The sequence below is a fragment of the Cyanistes caeruleus genome, chromosome 8, assembly GCF_971803275.1.
Source record: "Cyanistes caeruleus chromosome 8, bCyaCae1.hap1.1, whole genome shotgun sequence".
Lineage (NCBI taxonomy): Eukaryota > Metazoa > Chordata > Aves > Passeriformes > Paridae > Cyanistes > Cyanistes caeruleus.
In genome coordinates, this window is record NC_141708.1 from 15,617,879 (window position 1) to 15,638,360 (window position 20,482).

Here is a 20,482-nt window from a genome sequence, read left to right on the forward strand (position 1 = left end):
CATACCTGCTGTGAAAGTTTTCTACATAGTAAAGGGCAAAGGTATTAAAAAATCAGGCATATAGGACAATATTATAAAATAATTTAGGATCATGGTTTTAAGTGGCAGTAAACATCTAATTTTGCATTTTATTAAACAGCTGTGGAGAACATATTTTCCAGTTATGTTTCAAATGTAATATTTAATATTTAAATAAATAACTATATATTAAATACTAAAATCCTACTAAAACAATATGACCCCAATAGCCAGTACGTTTAGATGAATAAAAGTAGATTGACAAAATGCCTTCATAACTACCAGAATTAACACAGCATTTCAATGAGACACGCATCAATGGCAAATCCACAATGCTGGACACTTTTAGAACAGTATTTTGTGATGTAGTGGCAAATGCAAAAACCAGCATTTTTGAGCTGAAATTTTAGAAAAACAGAAAATAATCTGGAAAACACGTGTCTTCTACACAGGATCTCCAATCTATCACAAAAGCTGTCTATCCTTCCAAGGTAATCAAACGTGGAAGGCTGGGGATCATGCAGGGTTTTTCAACAGAAGTGACCTTAGGTAAGGGGTAACAGAGGTTTATTTTCTTTCTTTCTCTCCTCATTGTAACACTATCAGTGCTCCTCCTTCCCAATCCCATCTCTTACTTCCAAAGCTAACACAGTGCCTTCCAGTCCTGCCCTACACACCCAGGTATCCCACCAGAACCCTCAGCATTCCCTGGCTACTTTGCTTTTGACCAAGGGACCCGGGGCTACCCAGAGCAAGGCTCGCCCTCCTTCAGCACAGGCACCTCTCTTCTACTCAAGCAGCTTCTTTCCTCAAGCCCTGAAGAAACACCATAACCCTGCATCTTTTTTCTTCCACTACCAGTGAGGTCACAAAAAGGCATGACATGAGTATGTCATTGGGGGAATTAAAAAATTTCAAGGGCTACGATGAACTGCTCTGCAATTTATGTTTAACATGAAGACAAGCAGGAGCTGTTTGTGTGAACAGCTACTCAGCCACAGTACGGTGGTTGGTAAGCCCTGAGAGAGACTCTGCTTCTTGCATAGCAGGCAATAGTGAGAATTAACACTAAGGTTGGCTTTGTAGCAAAAATTAAATTTGTCTTCCTGCTTTCTAGTTACTGCCCTATTTTATTAGTTATTATGTTGGCAAAGAATTATTGTCAGATCTCTTGTAGCAAGTTGTTGTCTTGATGAATGCCCACATTCCCACAAAAAAGCATGTTTCAAGGTAGAGTTATGGACACATTCTGAGAACAATTTATCTGAAGGAGGTTTCTAAGATTGTTACCAATCTAAAAATTAAATAAAGAAGCATTATTTCAGTATGAGATGAAAGAGATTCTTGTGTTTCTTCTGAAGAAAACAAAGCTTTATATGCTTAATGTAAACTTTTAGGCTCTGATCAAGATTAGTACAAGATGGCAGAAATCTTCCACAGGCTTCTGTAAATTTTAGAATACCCTATTGCTACTCATGAATTACAACACTTTTATGCAATAGCGCACTGCAGAATACTTTTAACATATATTTGCATTCACACACAATTCTTTATGTCCATAAAAGTTAATGAAACTCACTAAAGGTATATTTGCGTGTAAATTCCAGGGACACAATAGTGCAATTCACTTAAACAGATAGACAGGCAAGTCAGTTTTTGCTGATTTAAAAACATTGCATTACATTTAAGTACTCAAAGCAGGTGAAGTTTCACCATTGCTCTTTATATTTTGTATACATATACACACATATTTTGAAAATTATCTCAGTTTTAACTAGTATTTGTATTAAAATGTTACTTTTTTCCAAGAAGTTGAGTTATTCAGCATGACAACTTCAGAATGTCAACGCACACTTTATTATGTTGCTTTCTCATGATGTGAAGTTAGAATGTGTCATTTGAAACAAGTTAATTAAAAAATACCCATCTTGCTCACAAGTCAAAATTCACAGCACAACAGATTAAATAGCAGGAATAGCTCATCGGGTAAATGCCTCCAGTTTGAGTAAATACTTTAGAAAGTAAACAATTGAGAAATTATTCTTGAATGAAGACATTTGGGAGAAAATAAGATTACTGCGTTACTACAAACAATGAAATTACTATTACATATACTACGTATATGGAGTTACTTTCTCTCTTTGGCAATTCCAACAGAAGACAAAAAGCAACTGGGAGCTCCTTAAACTGTACCCCCATCAATGCATCTGATCCCTGTGTACCAGTTTTGGTGCCATATATAAATGTCTTTTTGCACAGAAAACCATCTCCTGAAATTCAACAGAAATGATTCTTCCCTAGGTACCTCCTAGATCATTACAGTGTTAAGGCAAACCCAGGTGCTTTAAGAGGAGATAAGCACATTTTCCCATGTAAAAAGTGGCTGATGGACTGTGCAGCTCACAGCAGGATCATCCCTGCATTGGTATTTGTCCATCCTTAGCAATGTTCTGTAACTGTCAGGTCCAAAATTACGTAACTGCTGTGTCCCAAATTGCACGGCCTCAAATGCAAAGGAACAACAGATTCTTTTTCACCTGCTGATAACTCTCCTGAAACTATTAACTCATTTCATCCCAGAAGCCAAGTGAGTTTTTATGAACATGAAACTGCATCATGAAGGACAGAACTTTAACAAGCTTTTAACAAACCAGCAGAGCAAATCCCCAAACCTCAAATCTTACAATGAAATTAAGGAAACTCAGTGTTAATGCTTTGGAATTCCCCAAAGCCTTCAGCTAATATTGCCCATTGTTGCAATAAATCAAAACTCACTCAAATTAACTGCTCAGATTTTAACTGCATCTCAAAGCTACACAAAACTGATGAAAAAGAACTTTCCTGGGATTTTTTTACTGTTTTATTATAATATGGGACTGAAACTGCACCTTGTGTTTGTATCAAATAATTAGCAGTCCTAGGAAACAATAAATTTGTGAATCCGTAAAACATTAACTCAAAAGGACTAGAGCTACACACTCTCCATATTATAACTCAGAATAAATTTGATCATGTAATTTCAAATTTAGAAACAGGCAGCAAAATTGATTTGTATTCTCACCTTTTATGGAAGACTTAATAGAAAGTATTTTGAGATTTTTTAAGAACATTCTTTCTTCACTTCTGGTAATTATTTTGTTCATGCAATTATGTGGCCACGATATCAAAGATGCACACTTCAAGGAAATTCTGAAGACACATCTTAAATTGGTGTAAAACAGCATTACCTCTATGAAAAAAAGAGGTCAACATTTCCAGACTAAAAATTTTGGAGCTATACTGGCTAAAGAAAAGTTTATTTGACAAGACTGGGAACCTCCTTGATTTATAAGGTACCAGAATCTTATTTCTAGCTTGGAACACTCATTTGTATTCTTGAAGCAGTCAGCAGTTCAGAACAATACTTGCTTTAGGACATTATGAGTTATGCAATGATTTTCTAAGATCAGAAAGAAAAATATGTCAAGCTTTTGCTTTTGAACAGAGGGTCTCTGAAGTTCTTACGGATCTGGAAGTTTACAAGTGAATTAAAATACCAGGGAAAATGCATTCATGAACTGAGGGAAGGTGACAGAATCAAGTATAATTATGCAATGTGTTCTTCCGCAACAGAGAGATAATCCAGAAGAATTGAAAAGATGGACACTCATCTGTGAGTGGTTCAAAAGGTGGTTCTCAACTTCCACTCATAGATGGGCTGGATGTGCAGATGAGCACTATATTAATTTGGTTATATGAACCTCAACAGTCCCTTTTGGTTGATTTTTTCCTAACAACGCAAGTGTTGCAGCAATCTCCCTGCTAACATATGCTCACATACAGATAGAACTGAATCCCATCACCAGAAAAATACCATCTACATGTAAGCTGTGTGCAGCTAAGTCCCACACACTGGGCCTCAAACACTTGATCAAACACATGAACTGCATTCAATACCCAAAACCAGCTTAGGTTCCTGAGGCACACGAACAGCCAAACAACAGTGCAGGAGGGAAGGCTTATCTATTTTCATCTTTTCATCATAGTTTAAAAAATCTGTTAACAATAAAACATTTTTAACAGGCAGGCTGCTTCATGTCTTCCAGCATAATATATAATGCTCTTGGAGTAGCTTGGCAAATCTTAAAATTCAGAGGAAACAGATGGCACTAACCCACAATAGAGAGGATCACAAAGATGAAAGGAAAGCACATTGGTAGGGTTGTGAGGCAGGAAACGTGGTGAGGAAAATAAACAAACAAACAAAAAGATATTAAAGAGCTGAAGTTGGATTAAGAGGAAGATGATTTAAGAAATCTTCCTCTGCTAGAAAAAGCATTAAGCAGCCACTGATAAGAGATACTGCCTTCAGTAACAGCCAAATCGGATCTCTGGAAGTGCAGATGCCAATATAAAAAACTGAAAGGAAGAAAGAAAAAAAAGCATGTACTTACTATTGCTCCCTTGCTTTCCCCTTCACCCTTTTTAAAATTTAAATAGGTATAGAAAGGACTTTGAAATATCAGCAAGCCCACCTCACAAGGCAGCATCAGTACCAACTGCTTGTACAGCTGGTTCTGAACAACCTAACAAGGTGATGTGCAAAGAGACAGCACCCACACTCTGGGACTCCTCTGAACCTCACTGCCTTTGCTCTCTCACACTTCACATCAGTCATTTTTTTCCCCCCTCCAGTTATATTAACTCAGATCTCTTCACAGCTACATCAGGTCTGGTTTTGCAAACCTTTAATTCTCTCAGTGTTTTTTATTCCTTTCTGCTATTCCATATATGCTATTAAGATGGTGACACATTAGTAACCCAGCCTGGCAACTGGGCTAAAGAGGTCAGCAAATTCCTATAGGCAAGAACTAAACTATTAGATGAGATGGATGCCTCTTGGAATTTAGACACACATTTGCCCAGAATATTATCAATACAAAAAGAAAGCTTTTATTAGCTATTAAACTATGCCAAGCCATGATCTTGCAAGACAAAAGTAATTGAACAAGCTTTCTATTTGGAGCAGTTTATTTCAGGGTATAACAGCAGCACTGGCAAAACTTGTAAATATAACATGCTACTTCAGCAGCTTTTATATCTAAATACTATATGTGTTTGAAAACAACACATCAGGAAGAGCCAAGTACAATAGCTCTTTAGGAGACAAGGCAATTTTAAAAACAACAGATACATGCAAATAAAAAACAAAATAATTTTGTTGTCATTACATTTCCTGTCATGGCATGACAACTTCCCCACATAAACAGGATTAATAAAACAAAACCAAAATCTCAACACAGGCATCTAAAAAGGTGCCCCAGATCCTTAATGTCTTTTTCAAATTATTGTACCCTGAATAAATAGAACTAAATTACACTAATGAAAAGACAGTCAGATGGAGAGCAAATAGCACCAGACCTCAGAGATGACACATTTTTGTATGAGACAAGAATGAACAGTGGAAGCAGATGGAACATTTGTAGCCCAACAGGACTGCAAAGTCACTGTACAAAGGAGCTTTACAAAAAACAGAATTCCAGCATTTCACAAAGGGGTTTTTCTCATGTGTTCATTTAACTACCTTTAGACTACATTTATTTTACAGAAGATTTTTTGGGATCCCAGCATAACACTTCAGTGTTTCCTTATAGAGATCACACACCCTCATTTATTCCCATCTCCATTTTTCACCTGCCATACTTCCCTTCCACTGAAGTTATTGTGGCTTTCTGGAGTTCCCAAGAAGCCCTAAAGACAGCTCACCACCTACCATGTAGGTGACTATGCATTCATGCTGATCACTCAGTCCTAGTTATTCAGCTAAGTAGAAAGGAGCATACAGTCAAGAGAAGCAATGGCTGCAGAATGGCTACAAATGGTATTGAATATTAGCAAGAGAAAGGATGGAGGACACCTTTGAGTTAAATTTATGCCACATTTCCTCCACAAATTACAGTAGCAATTATTTTAGTAAGGTGTTATAGATGAAAGTTTATAAAAATTCTTGTAGTATGTAGCTCAGTATTTAAAAATTATTTTGTGTCACTAATTGATTCAAAACACTGTTTCAACTAAAGAAATTTTATTTAGCTCTAGCACAGACAAAAGCTATACTATTTCCCCTTCAAAAATGCTTCCAGTCTAATATTTGCATCTTCCTTTTGTTTAGATGCTCTTTAGGATTATGCTCAGCTCTGTCTGAATATCAGAACACTGAGCTCCTCAACAGAAGCATAATTCTGAACTTCAAGAGCATTTATAACTTAAACATGTTTATACACATGTGCAACTCTGTATGTACACAAGCATAATGCCACTAATGACACGAAGAGATTCATAATAATTATGCATTTAAAAGTAATCTCTTTTACCCCACGAATTTCATTATTTCAGAACTAAGTGTTTTAAGATGGTGATGATTCATCTTGCACAGTGATGAACAGAACAGTGGTAGCACACTCCCTCTGTGCTGCCAGCTAAGCAACACCTTCCCTCAAACCAAACAATGCCCTCCAACATTTAAAACAGCAGCTCAAGACAAAAAACTGGGCAAACCCCCAGTTTCAAAAGGCTGTAATGCATAAACAGGAATAACAGCTGAAGTACAATTGAAAGTGCTGCCACAGAGGATGACAAGGAGCTAGAGACAAACATCCCCCAGAAAACTTCCCCTCTCCCTACAGCATGTGAAGTTTTGCATTGCTGTTGGCATGAGCATATGTTGTCTTCCAACTTCAAAAGATTGCCTACATTGTCAGTGTGAAATTGAGCTTTGAGTAATAAATCTTAAAGATTATTACTATGTCTTCACAGGAAAAGGGAAAAATGCTTATGAAGCAAAGACTTTAAATAGAATGTGAAGGTTGGATTTGCAGACTCAGCAGAGAGTGTCTGGTTTCACAGAAATTAAACATAGATATGACAAGTATTATGATTTAAAGACATTACATAAGTTCTCAAAATTATTCCAAAAAATACTGCGATGAAGTATCTGTTGGGATTTTTTATTTAACTTATTTTATTTTTAAAACCCAAATCACAGCCATTCCAGCACAGAAAAGAGTATTTCTTCTTGTACTAATTTTCCTTGGTATATTTCCCCACAACAGGGAAAAGGCAATGAATAACATGGGAATTACCTAGCTCGAAATTTTTCAAGTTTAGCTAAATACAGAAAGGATTTCTATCACAGAAAGTGATTCTTAGGCTTGTGTACTTGAATATTTGCTTTTATCCTTAGCTCTTCAAAGATTTAAAAGCAAAATACAACAGGTTTCACAGTGGCCTTGCCTGGCAAAGAAAGGAAAGTAGAAGAGTTGCAGAAGAGGAAAAATATATGGAAACTTATTCAGATTTTGGATTTGTGCTTAATTTCATTTTCCATAAATTGCATATTTATGATTCCACCTTCATTAAAATCTTTAAACAGTTAATATTTTAATAAACCCATAATATTTTAAATAGTGCAAATGCATAAATATATATAGTTTTGGTCCCTCAGCTAGCTATGCTGATATTTTAACCATGTACCAGGAAAATAGCTACAAAATGTGTTTGTTTTTTTATAAACTATTAGAGTATATAGCTGCCGTAAAAATGTCAAAGAAATTAGACAGGTAAAAAGTTTTTTTCATTATTTTCATCATAAAGAAATCAGAATAAAACACATCATTCATTTAAGATAAAGGCAAGTTGTCCCAAAATAGTATAACTTTTTCTATCAGTTTTTCATTCCCATCTTTCAGAAATCTTTAGACTTTAAAAGAAATACTACTGTATATTTCATCATAACTGTCAATTTTTAAAGGTTACCCAAAATTCAGTCATAGTATCCCATCTTCACAAATATATTTCTATTGCAGTTAGCTTGTTGAAATGCACACTTTAGAACAACAAATAGATTCTAAGACCAGAATTCATGTCAAACACCTGACAACTGTGCTGTGGAGACCTTATTTACACAGAGAGGAATGAATAGCTTCCTCTTTTAATAAAGTCTTTAATTAAACAAAACATTCTCCTAGTGAATTACCTGATTTCTCATAATTTCAGGTGCCATAAGAAAATGGGCTTATATGCTACCTGTGACAACAAAAACTCCCCAAAATATCACCTCACCATTAACAGTGTAAAACTAAGAAGAACACAAGCAAAGTCTTACAGGTTTCAAAAGCTGCCCTTTAAAGCCAAATGTTGAACACCTTGCAACTTGTCTATTAAAAATTTTTGGTTATTCACATCTATAAATTATTCTTTGCTTAGTACTACACAAAAAACCCCTGCAGTTTTCAGCTATACACAGTCTAACTTACACAGACAGCTCAAAGGCAAAAAATTTTAGAGAAGTTTGTAAATAATCCTAAAATGTCTAATGCAACATTGTAAATAAAAATGGACATTTCAAAACACCATTTCTCAGGATTAGACAGACAAAACACTCTGCTTTGATTTGCATAGTTCAGTTCAGCGTTATGCTGGTGCTGCCTGACACCCTGGCCCCCACCCTCCCCACACAGGAACTGTCTTCCAGATCCATTCTGCCAGGTTTTTTGAGTCTGTATGTTCATGACTGGACTTCTAATTTTACTTTTATTTCCTGACACAAAAAAAACAATAATCTCACAGTGAAGTGCAGTTTTCCCTCATTATTTAGATGTCTAAACATTCTCCCAATTCCTGTCTACATAATGGAAACCAACAAAGCCGTCAGTCCATGTAATTGTATGCAAAACTTGTAACAGCTCATCCCAACAGGAAGAAATATGTCTGGAGAGATACCAGAAATTAAAGTTACAGCTTTAACACACATACACACCCACAAAAGAAGGAACAAGAGAGACTGTTCTGTAATATTTTCCACAGCAGGCATTATGAAGCTTCCAGTGAAACACAAAGCCTTTACAAAGCTAATATAAAGAATCAGAGGTGATTGATTTATGAAAAACATTTTCAGAGAATGAATATGAACTTCTGTGCAAACATTACACATATTTATGTCTGACTGTGCAGCTACACACACAATAGATGTAAGAAATAAAATTCAACATGGCAATATAAATCACTAGATATTAACTACTTACTATTAAGAGCCATAATATTGTCTGTTCCTGGATGATGGAAATTTATTCCCATACGCCCTGCAATGTAAGCAAAAGCTATTTTAAATGTTTTTATTTCAAAACTGAAATGAATTCATTAATATGAAGAATTTCTAAGGGAATATGGTCAGGGCAGTTGAATCTTCCACCTATTGAAGACAACTTCCCAAGAATACACATTTAAAATATTTAACACCACAGTACATTCAGTACTGTATTATGTACTTAAAATACTGAAAATCACAAAATAAACAACAAAAAAATTATTTTAATACATTCCCTTACTTTGCACTAAGAAAGCATTATGCTTACCCTTTCAAAACAAGGCCTCAAGTTCAACTTTGCTGCAGTTATGCCATTTTTAGTTTGCTTCCAACAGCAAGTACAGCATTACAAAACTTCATTTAATTAGAAAAAATAAATCACTCTTTTTCATACTACATGCAGCACCAGAAGCTTTCAAGTTAACAGATAGTTGGAGAGAGAGTTCTTACTCTGGTTTTGCATTCTTCCTTAAGAATCTCCCATCACCTACCATTTGAGATCAGACACCAGATTGGAAGGAATATTGTTCTCAAGCAGTACATTCATATGTACTTTGAAAAATAGATATTCTTAACCTAAAGGAGACTTAGTCCAGAGAAACATACTTACTGTTAAAGCAAGAAATGAGGCAACAGCAGCATTGCTGTTCAGATTAGCTTTGGATACTTTTTAACTGAGTTGAAGTATTAAACCTTACACTTTGTCATAGGACTTTTTAAATTAAAGCACCCAAGAAAATCTGCAAGCTGTAATTTGTATTAGTCCTTACTTAGAAAAAGATATAAAAGGATAATTATATCCATGTAAAAATGTATTTCAATTAAGTAACATAAGTACATTTATGTATATAATATAATTCCATTTCATAGGCTTTTCCTATCTCTATGTCTGTGTCTAAGTTTGGGAGCTAAGGAAGAGGTCACTTTACATTTCCTCACTACACAGACACTCAAATATGGGAGCTCAGGATCCACTCACTACACTGAAAAACCAATACAATGGTTATTTTCCTGCACTTCTGCAAACCCAAGTTTTAACAAATGAACTCTAGGAAAGCAGAACTTAAGCCAATCCTCTCCAACATTTTTAACTCCTATTGATAATTAAAGCCTTCTATTTCCAGTCACCGAAACTGCTGTGGTGTAATGAACATTCTGAACAGATGCAGCATGAAGTTGCAATACACTTCTGAAACTAAGTCATAAGCAGGTTAAGAAAAGTAAATTAATCTTTTCTTCACATTGAAATTTTCTCCTTTTAGAAAAGAATGCCACCACAATTAGGCTGTGAAGCAAAGAGTACCTCCAGAAAGAAGTGGGGACAGAAGGTAAACAGAATTTCCATTTTTACTTTCCAACTCCTTGAGCAAATCTTCTTGAAGAGATGATTTCCATTAACCACTTCACATTTCCTAATTAGACATAATTCTCCTATACATATTTTCACATTAATCTGGCACTGCAGAAACATTAAAGCTTGCTATTATTACATTTAGTATAACCTTTGCTAAAATACTTCAGACATCTCTCCAGATGGACATTAATTCCCTTTTCCTGAACAGTGTATTAATGAGTGTGAGGTTATAGGTATTACTTGTAAAGAGAAAAGGTGTCTGTACTAATTTGTACTGTAAAATTAATACTTGGAATAGAAGAAAAAAAAAAAGGAAATTACTATAAAAAATAGAGTAAAATTTGAATGCATAATGCTTGGATGGGTCCTTCTCTTTTCCTCTACTGAAGCTGAAATTCCGCTGTTTGACCAGCTTCAGAAATAGAATCCTATCTGTGACATCTGGGTTTGGTTTTTTTTCCTCCCTCCAGGCTGTCACTGGACCAGGTGCTGCTTGTGTGACATTTTGTCACCTGCCCTTGGCCTGCTATTTTTAAACAGTTCTTGTCAGCTATCTTTTAAGAGGAGTAGAAAATACAGAGCAGCACAAGCAGAAGGACATGTTCTCCCACTGAGCTAAGCCAGTGTGCAAGGTAATTCTGTACATCTTCAGAGGCTCCTCATGCAACTCTAAAGAAACAGATTAATAGAATCCTTTCAAAGCACACCTGTATTGAAAGAATTCAAAAGAGACTAGCAATATACCAATCATAAGACAACAAATTAATTATGAACAATTATATAGTCATTCATATAGGTTATAATGTTTTAATATTTTGTTGCTTGAAGCAAATTATTCGATTAAAAAAAGAGGCCATCTGCAGATTAGAAAACTTCATAATTATCTAAGGAACAACAAAAGAGCACAAAAAGGAAATTATAATTTTTTAATTTAAAGGTGAAATGTAGAACTGTGAAATGTAATTAAGAATATGTACCTTCAAAGACCTATTTAGGTCACATAAATGACTACTGGAAAGCAATCAGTTTTAGGAAAAACACATGCATGTCACCTGAACATTTATGAAATCTATATAAGCACATATTTCTAATTATAGTTATAAAACAAAACCTCTAGATAAAGGGTTTACTTTTTAAGAATATTAAGCACACTAAACAGAAATGCAGAGAAGTTAAGAACACAGAAGTTATGGATTTCAGCAGTTCAGTGAAATCATAAATAGGAACCCTTCCAGTAACAACATCTCTACTACTTGTATTCAGTGTACATCTGCCATTTTCAGTCTGCCTGTCTTAGTTTCATAACTATTTACTGAGGATATTTTCAATTATGTCCTTTTATAACATACACTTAGAGTACTGCAGTTAGGCTACAACAATAATCACTCCTTTATGTCTTTTCAACTCCTAGTTTAGAAAGAAAAAAATCTAGTTGTATACTTCTTGGTCTTGAAATACTTCAGAGCATAAATGAAGGCTTGATATTTCTTGTATAGCCTAGGCTGTACTGCTGCTTATCTTACATTGTTAAATTTCTTAAATTATCTCTCCTAAGAACATTTGGAGACACTTTTCTGGCTGGACTGCTGGGGTGCTCTGCTGCATGTGTAATATCATGTGTAATATGTGTAATACTTGTCTTGGCTGAGAGCCCAATTCCTCTTTAGAGCACACCAAGTCTGTGCATCTTCTCTTCTGTATTATACTGGAAATGAGATGGTAAATGGAATTTAAGTTGTTATTTGTAAAGGAGAGTAATGAACTTGAATGAATTCTGAAATCTTTCTAACAACTTAAGGAAGTAAACCTTTCCCACATATGAATCTTCATTGATTCTTTCACAAATAAGCTTTTTTTTATTGTCTAGATAATTTTGAGTTACATGATCAGCTTTGAGAAATAATGCTGTAACAGAAATAGTAAACATGAGTATCAGCCACAGTTCTACCACTACTGCATTTCTTCCTCTATTCATTTACTCTTCCTAAGTGCTTTATGGTTTTTTGAACTTGTGTAATCCTCATCAGTACCTGGATATGAACACTCACATAGTGAAGGACCTTTAAGTCCTTTACAATTACCTATTCCAACCTTTTTTATGTTACAATCAACATTCCAATACACAATGTTCATTGCTTCTATATGATTAAAACTTCTTGCACTATCATACCTCACAATTTGCACCAAGACTGACCACTTATACCAATTCAGCAATCAGTATTTGGCTAAGATTTGGTAGAAAATAGCAAAGTTGGTCTTCTTTTGACCTGTCCTGAACTTTCTTGGAATGCAAACTTCCTTGGAATGAGAACTTCCTCTCACATAATTCTTAAGATCACTGTTGATATCAATTACAATTTGTGACTACATAATGACCGTGGCAAGGTCAAATGAAACTGGCAACAGGCCTAGGTCTGCTCTATTTCTTTAGTAATAATACGTCCTTTATCACTCTTACCTTTTCTATGATTTCCAAGTTAGTACCAATAAAAAGCATTAGAAACCAGCAATATTTATTTGGATAAACACATAGTGAGTGGGGTAGGGTAAAGTTTAGACACAGAAGACTGCAAAAAACAAAGCAAGACCAGAATATTACCCCAAACATGTGAAATAAGATTATTCATCTGACTCGTGTGTTCAGGAGCCCAGTGTACAGCAAAACCTATGACTCCACAAAGCCTCCTTCATCTCCCCATACCCCCAGCTCAGCCCTGAGTCCGTGCTCCAGGATTCACAAATGGCCACAAAGTATGAAGCAAGTGTGCATATACAAGAATTTTAATAATCTTTACCTGAGCGGATAGACCTTAGACCATTCTACTTTTCCCCAAAATTACAGGCATGTGAAACTATGCTACATTAACTCAACATACATGCCCAGGACAATTTCAACACCAAGAATGGTGTAAGCAAGGGTCCACATAAAAAAATATAAAAATAAGATGTAGCTCTCTGAAGAAGTTTATTGACTTTTTTCTCCCCCCTCTTTTTTTTATGTATATTTGCCATTTGTTCACACCCATAATTTTAACACCCACACTTACAGATCTTTAAAAATATTAAAATACTGAGCAGAACAAAAGTACAATTGTTTGCCAGAAGGGAAATATGAAGAACTATTACTGTGTTCACATGTATATACTTTAACTGCATAAAAACATATTGTGGCTATGTGAAGAAAAGTGTATAATTATCAGCTATGAATATCAGTAATAAAACTTCTTCCAATCACTGACTAAGCACATATATCCTATCAGTACAGAAAGCAACCTATAAAATAAACCAGCATATACATTACAGTTAAATGTAGACTTTATAAGTAAATTACATTGCTCCAATAAAACACAGAAGTCTTGCATATATTTAAGCAGTGCAAACATTTTTAGCTTGAAAACAGCTATATTTTCCAGATAATAGTACTTTGAAAGCAAGACTTGAACTTACAGTTAAATTTGGCTTTACTTGTAAGTGGTAGACAAGTATTTGTACACATATGCTCATTCTACATGAAATTCTAGAACTGTATTCAAAAGAGTGACATTGGTATTTTTCATTACATGTTTGGGGGGCTTAAATAAAACAGTATCAAAACAGACTTTTCCAACAGCAATCTATACTAAAATATACAAAACCCTCAAAACAGTAGCAAAGTGATAAAGAAAAAAGTCAAAACAGCTTTAGGTCCTTGTGAGGTCAGTCTTCAATAGCACAATGAAAAAAAGGGAAATAAAGAGAAGGAAGATTTGCTATCTCTATAACCACTTCTTAAACTAAACAAAGCAAACAAAAAAACTCCACCACTCCTGACCAAACAGATTCAGCAGGTCAAAGACAAGGACATGCTGGTCGGCAGCAGCAAATTAGGAAGTATGATCATACTACAGGATCGTTCCAAAAGGCATTTATTTAATTTAAGTAATATGAACCATTTAATGACCATATTCTGTCCTGAATAAAAATATTAAAGAAGATTTTCTTAAATAAACAGAGTTTTAAATGGAAAGGCAACATACTCTCCTCCAAAAGGATTAGCATGAGGGGCCAAATTTAAACACAAATAGACATGCAAACACATCTGTCTGCTCACTCTATTTTCCATGAGCATTTACAGAAAGGGGTCTGACAAGCATTGAGATTTTGGGAAATGCTGGTACACTGCACTTTTATCTAATGAAAATGTTGCAAAAAGCTCCAACAGTGTAGCACCATTTCTAGGACTGAGATGACAACATTTGTTCTATTTGCATGACCTTTGTGTTCAGCTGCTGACTGCAAACACAAATATGATACATTCACCTTCACTTTTCTTAGGTCATGTGGCAAACTTAGTGCTTTGCTTACAAAAAGCTTAGGAACACTTACAGCTGAACAAAACCAGGTGGTAGGTACTGAAATTAATGCAAATCAGAATGGAAACTTTGCAAAGGTCCATTCTGTGCTTATTACAACAGTCTTAAGTTGCATGTAATCTTCAAACACTTGGCTGTCAAAAATGTGGTTAATTTAAATGTAAACAAGAAATATTAAATTTTACTTAGTTTTCATATGACCTGATAGTCTTTAAAAAAGTTATGAAGCAGTAACCCAATAACTTCAGTTTTGTATTTCACAAATAAATAGGTGACACTAAGTATTGAAAATCAAGATAAAGTTTCTCCCCAGATGCTATTTCTGCCTCTGAACTGTTGTACATTTATATTCAACATCTTGATCTCTACTGAAATATTATGACATAATCAACACATGCTTTATGTATCCTTCTACAGAATGATATCCATTAAAATTAGGTATAATAAAGCTTACTCTTGAAATCTCCCTGCACATATGTTGTCTTCAATTATTTATATTTGAAGTTGTGTCATACTGATACATTAAAAAACACCCAGAATTTTTGTTAGGTGGGGATTTGTAAATTGCAAAGTTTGTTTCTGTTCTGTTTAGAATAAAAACCAAATATTACTGTTATCCAGTGTAATGGTAAATTTTAAATAAATACTTTGAAGGACATGATTTCTCTCCTCAATCTTATACTTAGTTTCACGACCTGTCAGTAGCACATGTGCACAGCATATGATCTAACACAGCTGAAATATTTTATTTAATTATTTAAAAATAGAACAAAGGCAGCTGCTAGTTACTACTGATCAAAATATTTTTTATAGATCAGAATGCCTCTGTTTGTGTTGTAATGCAATAGTTTGACACGGATAAACATATTGCAACAGTGACATATTACACCATGGACAGGAGACACTTTTATGTAGAAAAGAAATGTTCTGGTCAGTGATAAGCGACATCTACCCATAGCCATTCTGATAATTCACTTTTGCCCTACACCTTTAGGTCAAAGCAGAATGTAAATAAAAAAGGTTATAAAACACTGCAAATACAACCTTTCCTTTTTAAAGCAAAACTGTCCCTCATATTTTTTTAGTGTGTAATAAACTCAGAAAATAAATAAGACTGTTGAGGAAAAACATCTTAGGAGATACTGCACATTTTTGTCAGAGGCCTCTCTATGACTGACATGGGGAACAGGCAGATACCCTGGGTCATACACTGTAATTTGTCATTAACCAAACTTAAAAATTCCTTTACTCAACTTTTTTCCTTTTTTCCCTCCTTTTGAAAGAAGAAAAGTGTTTATGAGTATCGACTGAAAGAAAAGAAAAACGTTGAAGCTGGTCTTGATAGTAGAGAAATCAGGTAGGTAAGTCTGCCAAAGTGTTGGGGCAAACGACAAAGAGAATTCCTTTTCCATTAATTTATACTCCTTTAAATGTCAAAGTATGAAGATGGCAAATGATTTGTAAAGTTACACAGTTCCCAAACTATGAGGGCAGAAAGACAGGAACATACAGAAGGGTTCCCCTATCTAGCAGAAAAAGCTGAGAAAAAGAAATCAGTTTTAGAAACAAAACAAGAGCCAACAAAAAGCACTTTCTCCCAAGACTAGGCTCATGATAAAATGAAACTTAGATGGCTATGCTGACAATATAGGTCCAGAAACCTCAGATCTAGATTTCAAATCTCTTTTACAGCAAGAAACGCACAGAAAGAACTGAGTGACCCTCGCTCTCCTCACTGGAGAACACCAAGCCAGCCTGCCAATCAGACCGGCTTAACATAAGTAACTCAGCATTGCAAGAGTGAGGATCAGATAATTTCAGTTGCACTAACAATCTGTCAGACTTGCTCTGCTCCACACTTGAAAGCAATAAAAAAGTCCCTCCCCCAGAAATATCACTTAATCACATGCCCTCTCAAGGCCAAGTGATCATGCTTTAAAAGAAGCAATCTGCTTTGGTGACCTTGAAATATATTCAATTCCATAGCCTACAGGACAAAGCCTGACCATTGCTCAGACTGAGAGAAAGGTATGAAGCTTGAACTAGTACAAACAAGAGGATAGACTCACCTGGGGCCTCTCTACTACCTCCTCTGAACCAAACAGAGCATAAGGAACTCTGACCCCAAAACAAGAACAAAATATCCCAGAAGCATTTCAATTTGGTCTTCCCATCAGAATCTTTCATGGTTAATCCTCCCACCCACAATCTAATCGGGAACTTGTTTCATACCTAAGAGAATTTTTTTTGTTCCAGGTATCCGCTGGGACATGAAGGACACATATACCAAGAAGGATGATGTTCCAAGCAAAGTTTCAAACTTCAGATAAACCGCTTGCAATATTTTACTCATGAACACATATACAGACAGTACTTCTAAAAGTAAGTATTTGCTGGCAGCAGCAGGTTGAAATGATCCTGAAACAGTTCCACTGGCTATGCAACATTGGAGGCTCCAAGAAACATACAGTTTTTCCAGAATCAAGTCCTCCTGTATTTTCAAAATCAGAGCATTTTGGTCCTCACCCTTTTCACTTAAAAATTTGGATAGTAAATGTATGGCAAACTGACCTGTAAGCGCTGCTAGCTGTGATCATTTGATTGATTGTTTGAGAAAAAAGGGCTCACTTACCAAAAGAAGTACAGTTTTAAAGTTATTTGAAAGCCATCTCATTGCTTTTATTTTAAACTACAATTTTTGTGGCTGCTTTATGAGAGGACAATCACATGCAAGAGGAAGTAAAGATTTAAAGGGAATAAACAGTTCAATATGAAAGACAGAGGTGGTAAAATGAAGAGGAACTAACTCAGAGAGTTGGTTAAGTTAATAATATTCCAGAAAAATTCACACAGGAGGTACTCACATGGGTTTCTCTACAAGGAATTGAAAAAATTAAGCTGAAGTACATAACCAATATGCTCAAAAAGCTTCAAGGTGAAAATAAATTAAAATTTGGCAATGTCTTAAAAGCAAGCCAAAGCAAGCAGAATTGATCATTTACTGTCTGAATGTAGTAACAGACTAAAACGTCCTGCTACTGTAAGGGGGAGAGTCAGAGGAGAGTGGATTAAATAAGAAAAAGCAAGTGAGTTTAGAAGACAACAAAGTGAAATGTGAGGAAGGTGTGGAAAAGGACAGCAGCAAAAACCTTCTGGACCTTTGCACAGAAAAAGAAGTGGGATGTACAGGAAAACAGTCAAGACAAATTTTCACAGAAAAAGAAACAGCAAAAATGCAGTAATAGATTTGATTTGAGGATTGAATCCATTTTTGCAGAAGAATGGTTTTCAGGAAAAGGATTCAGCTAAGATAGTAACACAGATCTGTTTAGCACAGAGGAAGGCAACACCTCTTGCAAGGGAAAATAAATGTGTCCTGAAAGAGCCGCTCCTACAAATATTCCCAGTCATGCTGCAGTGTGAAAACAGGAACAGGGAAAGTGCACATGAGGCCAGGGCAAGGCTGGGGGCTGGAAAAGACAACCCTGTACTTAGATGGAGAAGAAACGCAGCAAAAGCAGTTGTATCATTGGGAAAAAAAACCCCATCAACCAGGTAGGCAGAGACACAGGGAGGGAACTAATAGAAAAGCAGACTTCTCCAACAGCTGCTGACTGGAAGTGAGCTCACTGGCAAAGCAGGAAGGCCAGAACAGGCAAGAAACACCAAATGAGAAAATGAAATAGAGCATATCCAGTCTGAGACAGAAGCCTTTGTTAGAGCAAAAGTAAAGCTAATGGTCCCACTGTCAAGTGGAAAAGATCAACTTAAACTTCATGTAATATCCAACTTTAACTATTAATATCTGATCCCATTTCTAACTCCATCTTTTTCATTTTTTTCCACACAGATTCATACGGAAATTCATTCTAAAAAAATTAGTCTCTACTTTTATATGTAAATAAATACTGAAAAAACCCATAAAGAGCATGGGAGTTTTAGCTAAATTACAGTGTATCTAACAGGACACAATAAATACTTAACTGTATTTTTTTTTGAATCTTATTTAATGTTCTAATGCCAGCCAGAGGTTTATGATCAGAATAGACATGAGACTGTATTCCTTGCCATTTTAGATAGATGAATAATGGTTAAAGACACGTGAAGGCTGTGGCACAGCAAATTTCAAGATAACAGTGGAAAGCACAGGTTAGCAGATGGTACAGAAGCCAGTTTGGTTGGGTTGTGAAAAAAGTCTGTACCCAAAAAGATGGCAAAAAAGGCACAATACTTCTGACCAAGAAAAAATACTTTTACAAATGGAGAGGAGAGTAACTGAGGTAGTCATGATGTCAAAAAATATGTATACAAGCATTAGCATAGAAAGTGCTACACACAAGTGAATTTCTTCTTTGCATTCTGACTTCTTAGTCTTTGGGAACAATAATTTCTTGTTCAATACTTCCTTGGTATATGGCTTACAACTACCTTCAGTCTTAAAAGTCAGCAAGAATGTGTACCTATTTTTAAACTTAACCAATGAAAGATAAAGACAAAGGAGGGTGCAGGTTGATCAGGAATTCAGTGAAATGCTGCCACACCTTTTACTATAGTATCAGCCAAGTATTAGAAATGGTTTCATCTCTAATGCAACACCTGGTAGAACACAGTTTAACAGCATAAATAATCAAAACTTTCCCAGCACTTAACAATATGTAATCTCTTTTGGCTCCCTGTAACAGTTTGAAATCCAAATTAAGATAAATTTATTTAAAGGAAACCTGAAGTAACTATAAAGAGTAACCTTGATACAGTGGTTGGTTTAGGACCAGTGTATCCTGGCTGATAATCCACACATAAGTGAAGTATAACCTTTGAAATCTTTGAAAAAGATGTTGAACAACAACTGGACTCCAGTTGCATGAAACATTTTTTGAAGTGACTGCAGCAAGAGATCTTGCTCTACAATTTGCTGATACAAAATCCCATGTTTCAGGTATGCCAGTCAGATAATACTATGACTGTACACTTAGAATAAACGGATACACATTTCATCTTCCTAGTAGAGCAGTTTATCTTAAGATGGGAAAACAGAAATTTCACATAACTGGAAACTCATTCATTAACAAAAAGTTTATAGAAATACTGAAAAGCTGATTTTGTTTAAACACCAAGCAAGCATGGACATATGAATATTCCTAACCTGTAAAATGATTCCTCCACATTATATCAGCGAAACTCATTGGTGGGCCACTGGGAGGGTAGTGTTTACCTTTCAGAGGCTCATGATCAGTCCTTATCATATCCATTAAGGAATTTTCCAAAGAGTGCAAGTTAAAAGTGTCATAGGGCCTATTCCGGTCCTAGAAAAAAGAAAAAAAAAAGATGAAAAGACAAGTTTTATTGAAAAACTTAATTTTCTAACATAGGTTCATTTCTTGTTATATAAATTCCAGCATCCAATTCTACATTTCTTCTTGATAGAACATTTTATAAGAAAAAAAAAATAAATTATAAATATGCCTACAGTTGTTTAAAATTATACCCTTCATTTTGCAACTGCTGTTTTCACTAGTACAGCTATGCAAAGAGGCTTTCAAATATATTTAAAAATATACATACAAGCAACAGTTAATTTAAAACATTATCACTTAAATAAGAACTTAGAAATAAAGAGGCATTAATGCTTACACT

At 35.2% G+C, this 20,482-nt stretch overlaps 1 protein-coding gene across 42 annotated transcripts in view; it reads right to left on the reverse strand.

The window, feature by feature from the left end:
* Positions 1-20,482, reverse strand: part of CPEB3 (cytoplasmic polyadenylation element binding protein 3) — a 77,235-nt gene that overhangs the window by 28,451 nt on the left and 28,302 nt on the right. For 15 of the 42 annotated variants that reach the window (XM_086899544.1, XM_086899543.1, XM_086899554.1 and 12 more), the window contains exons 3-4: positions 19,992-20,151; positions 9,081-9,137 (exon numbers count right to left, since the gene is read on the reverse strand). In XM_086899544.1, coding sequence (XP_086755670.1) covers positions 9,081-9,137; positions 19,992-20,151 — 217 coding nt within the window. The remainder of the gene's footprint in view (positions 1-9,080; positions 9,138-19,991; positions 20,152-20,482) is intronic. The other 27 variants (XM_086899550.1, XM_086899548.1, XM_086899570.1 and 24 more) reach the window with 3 other exon arrangements.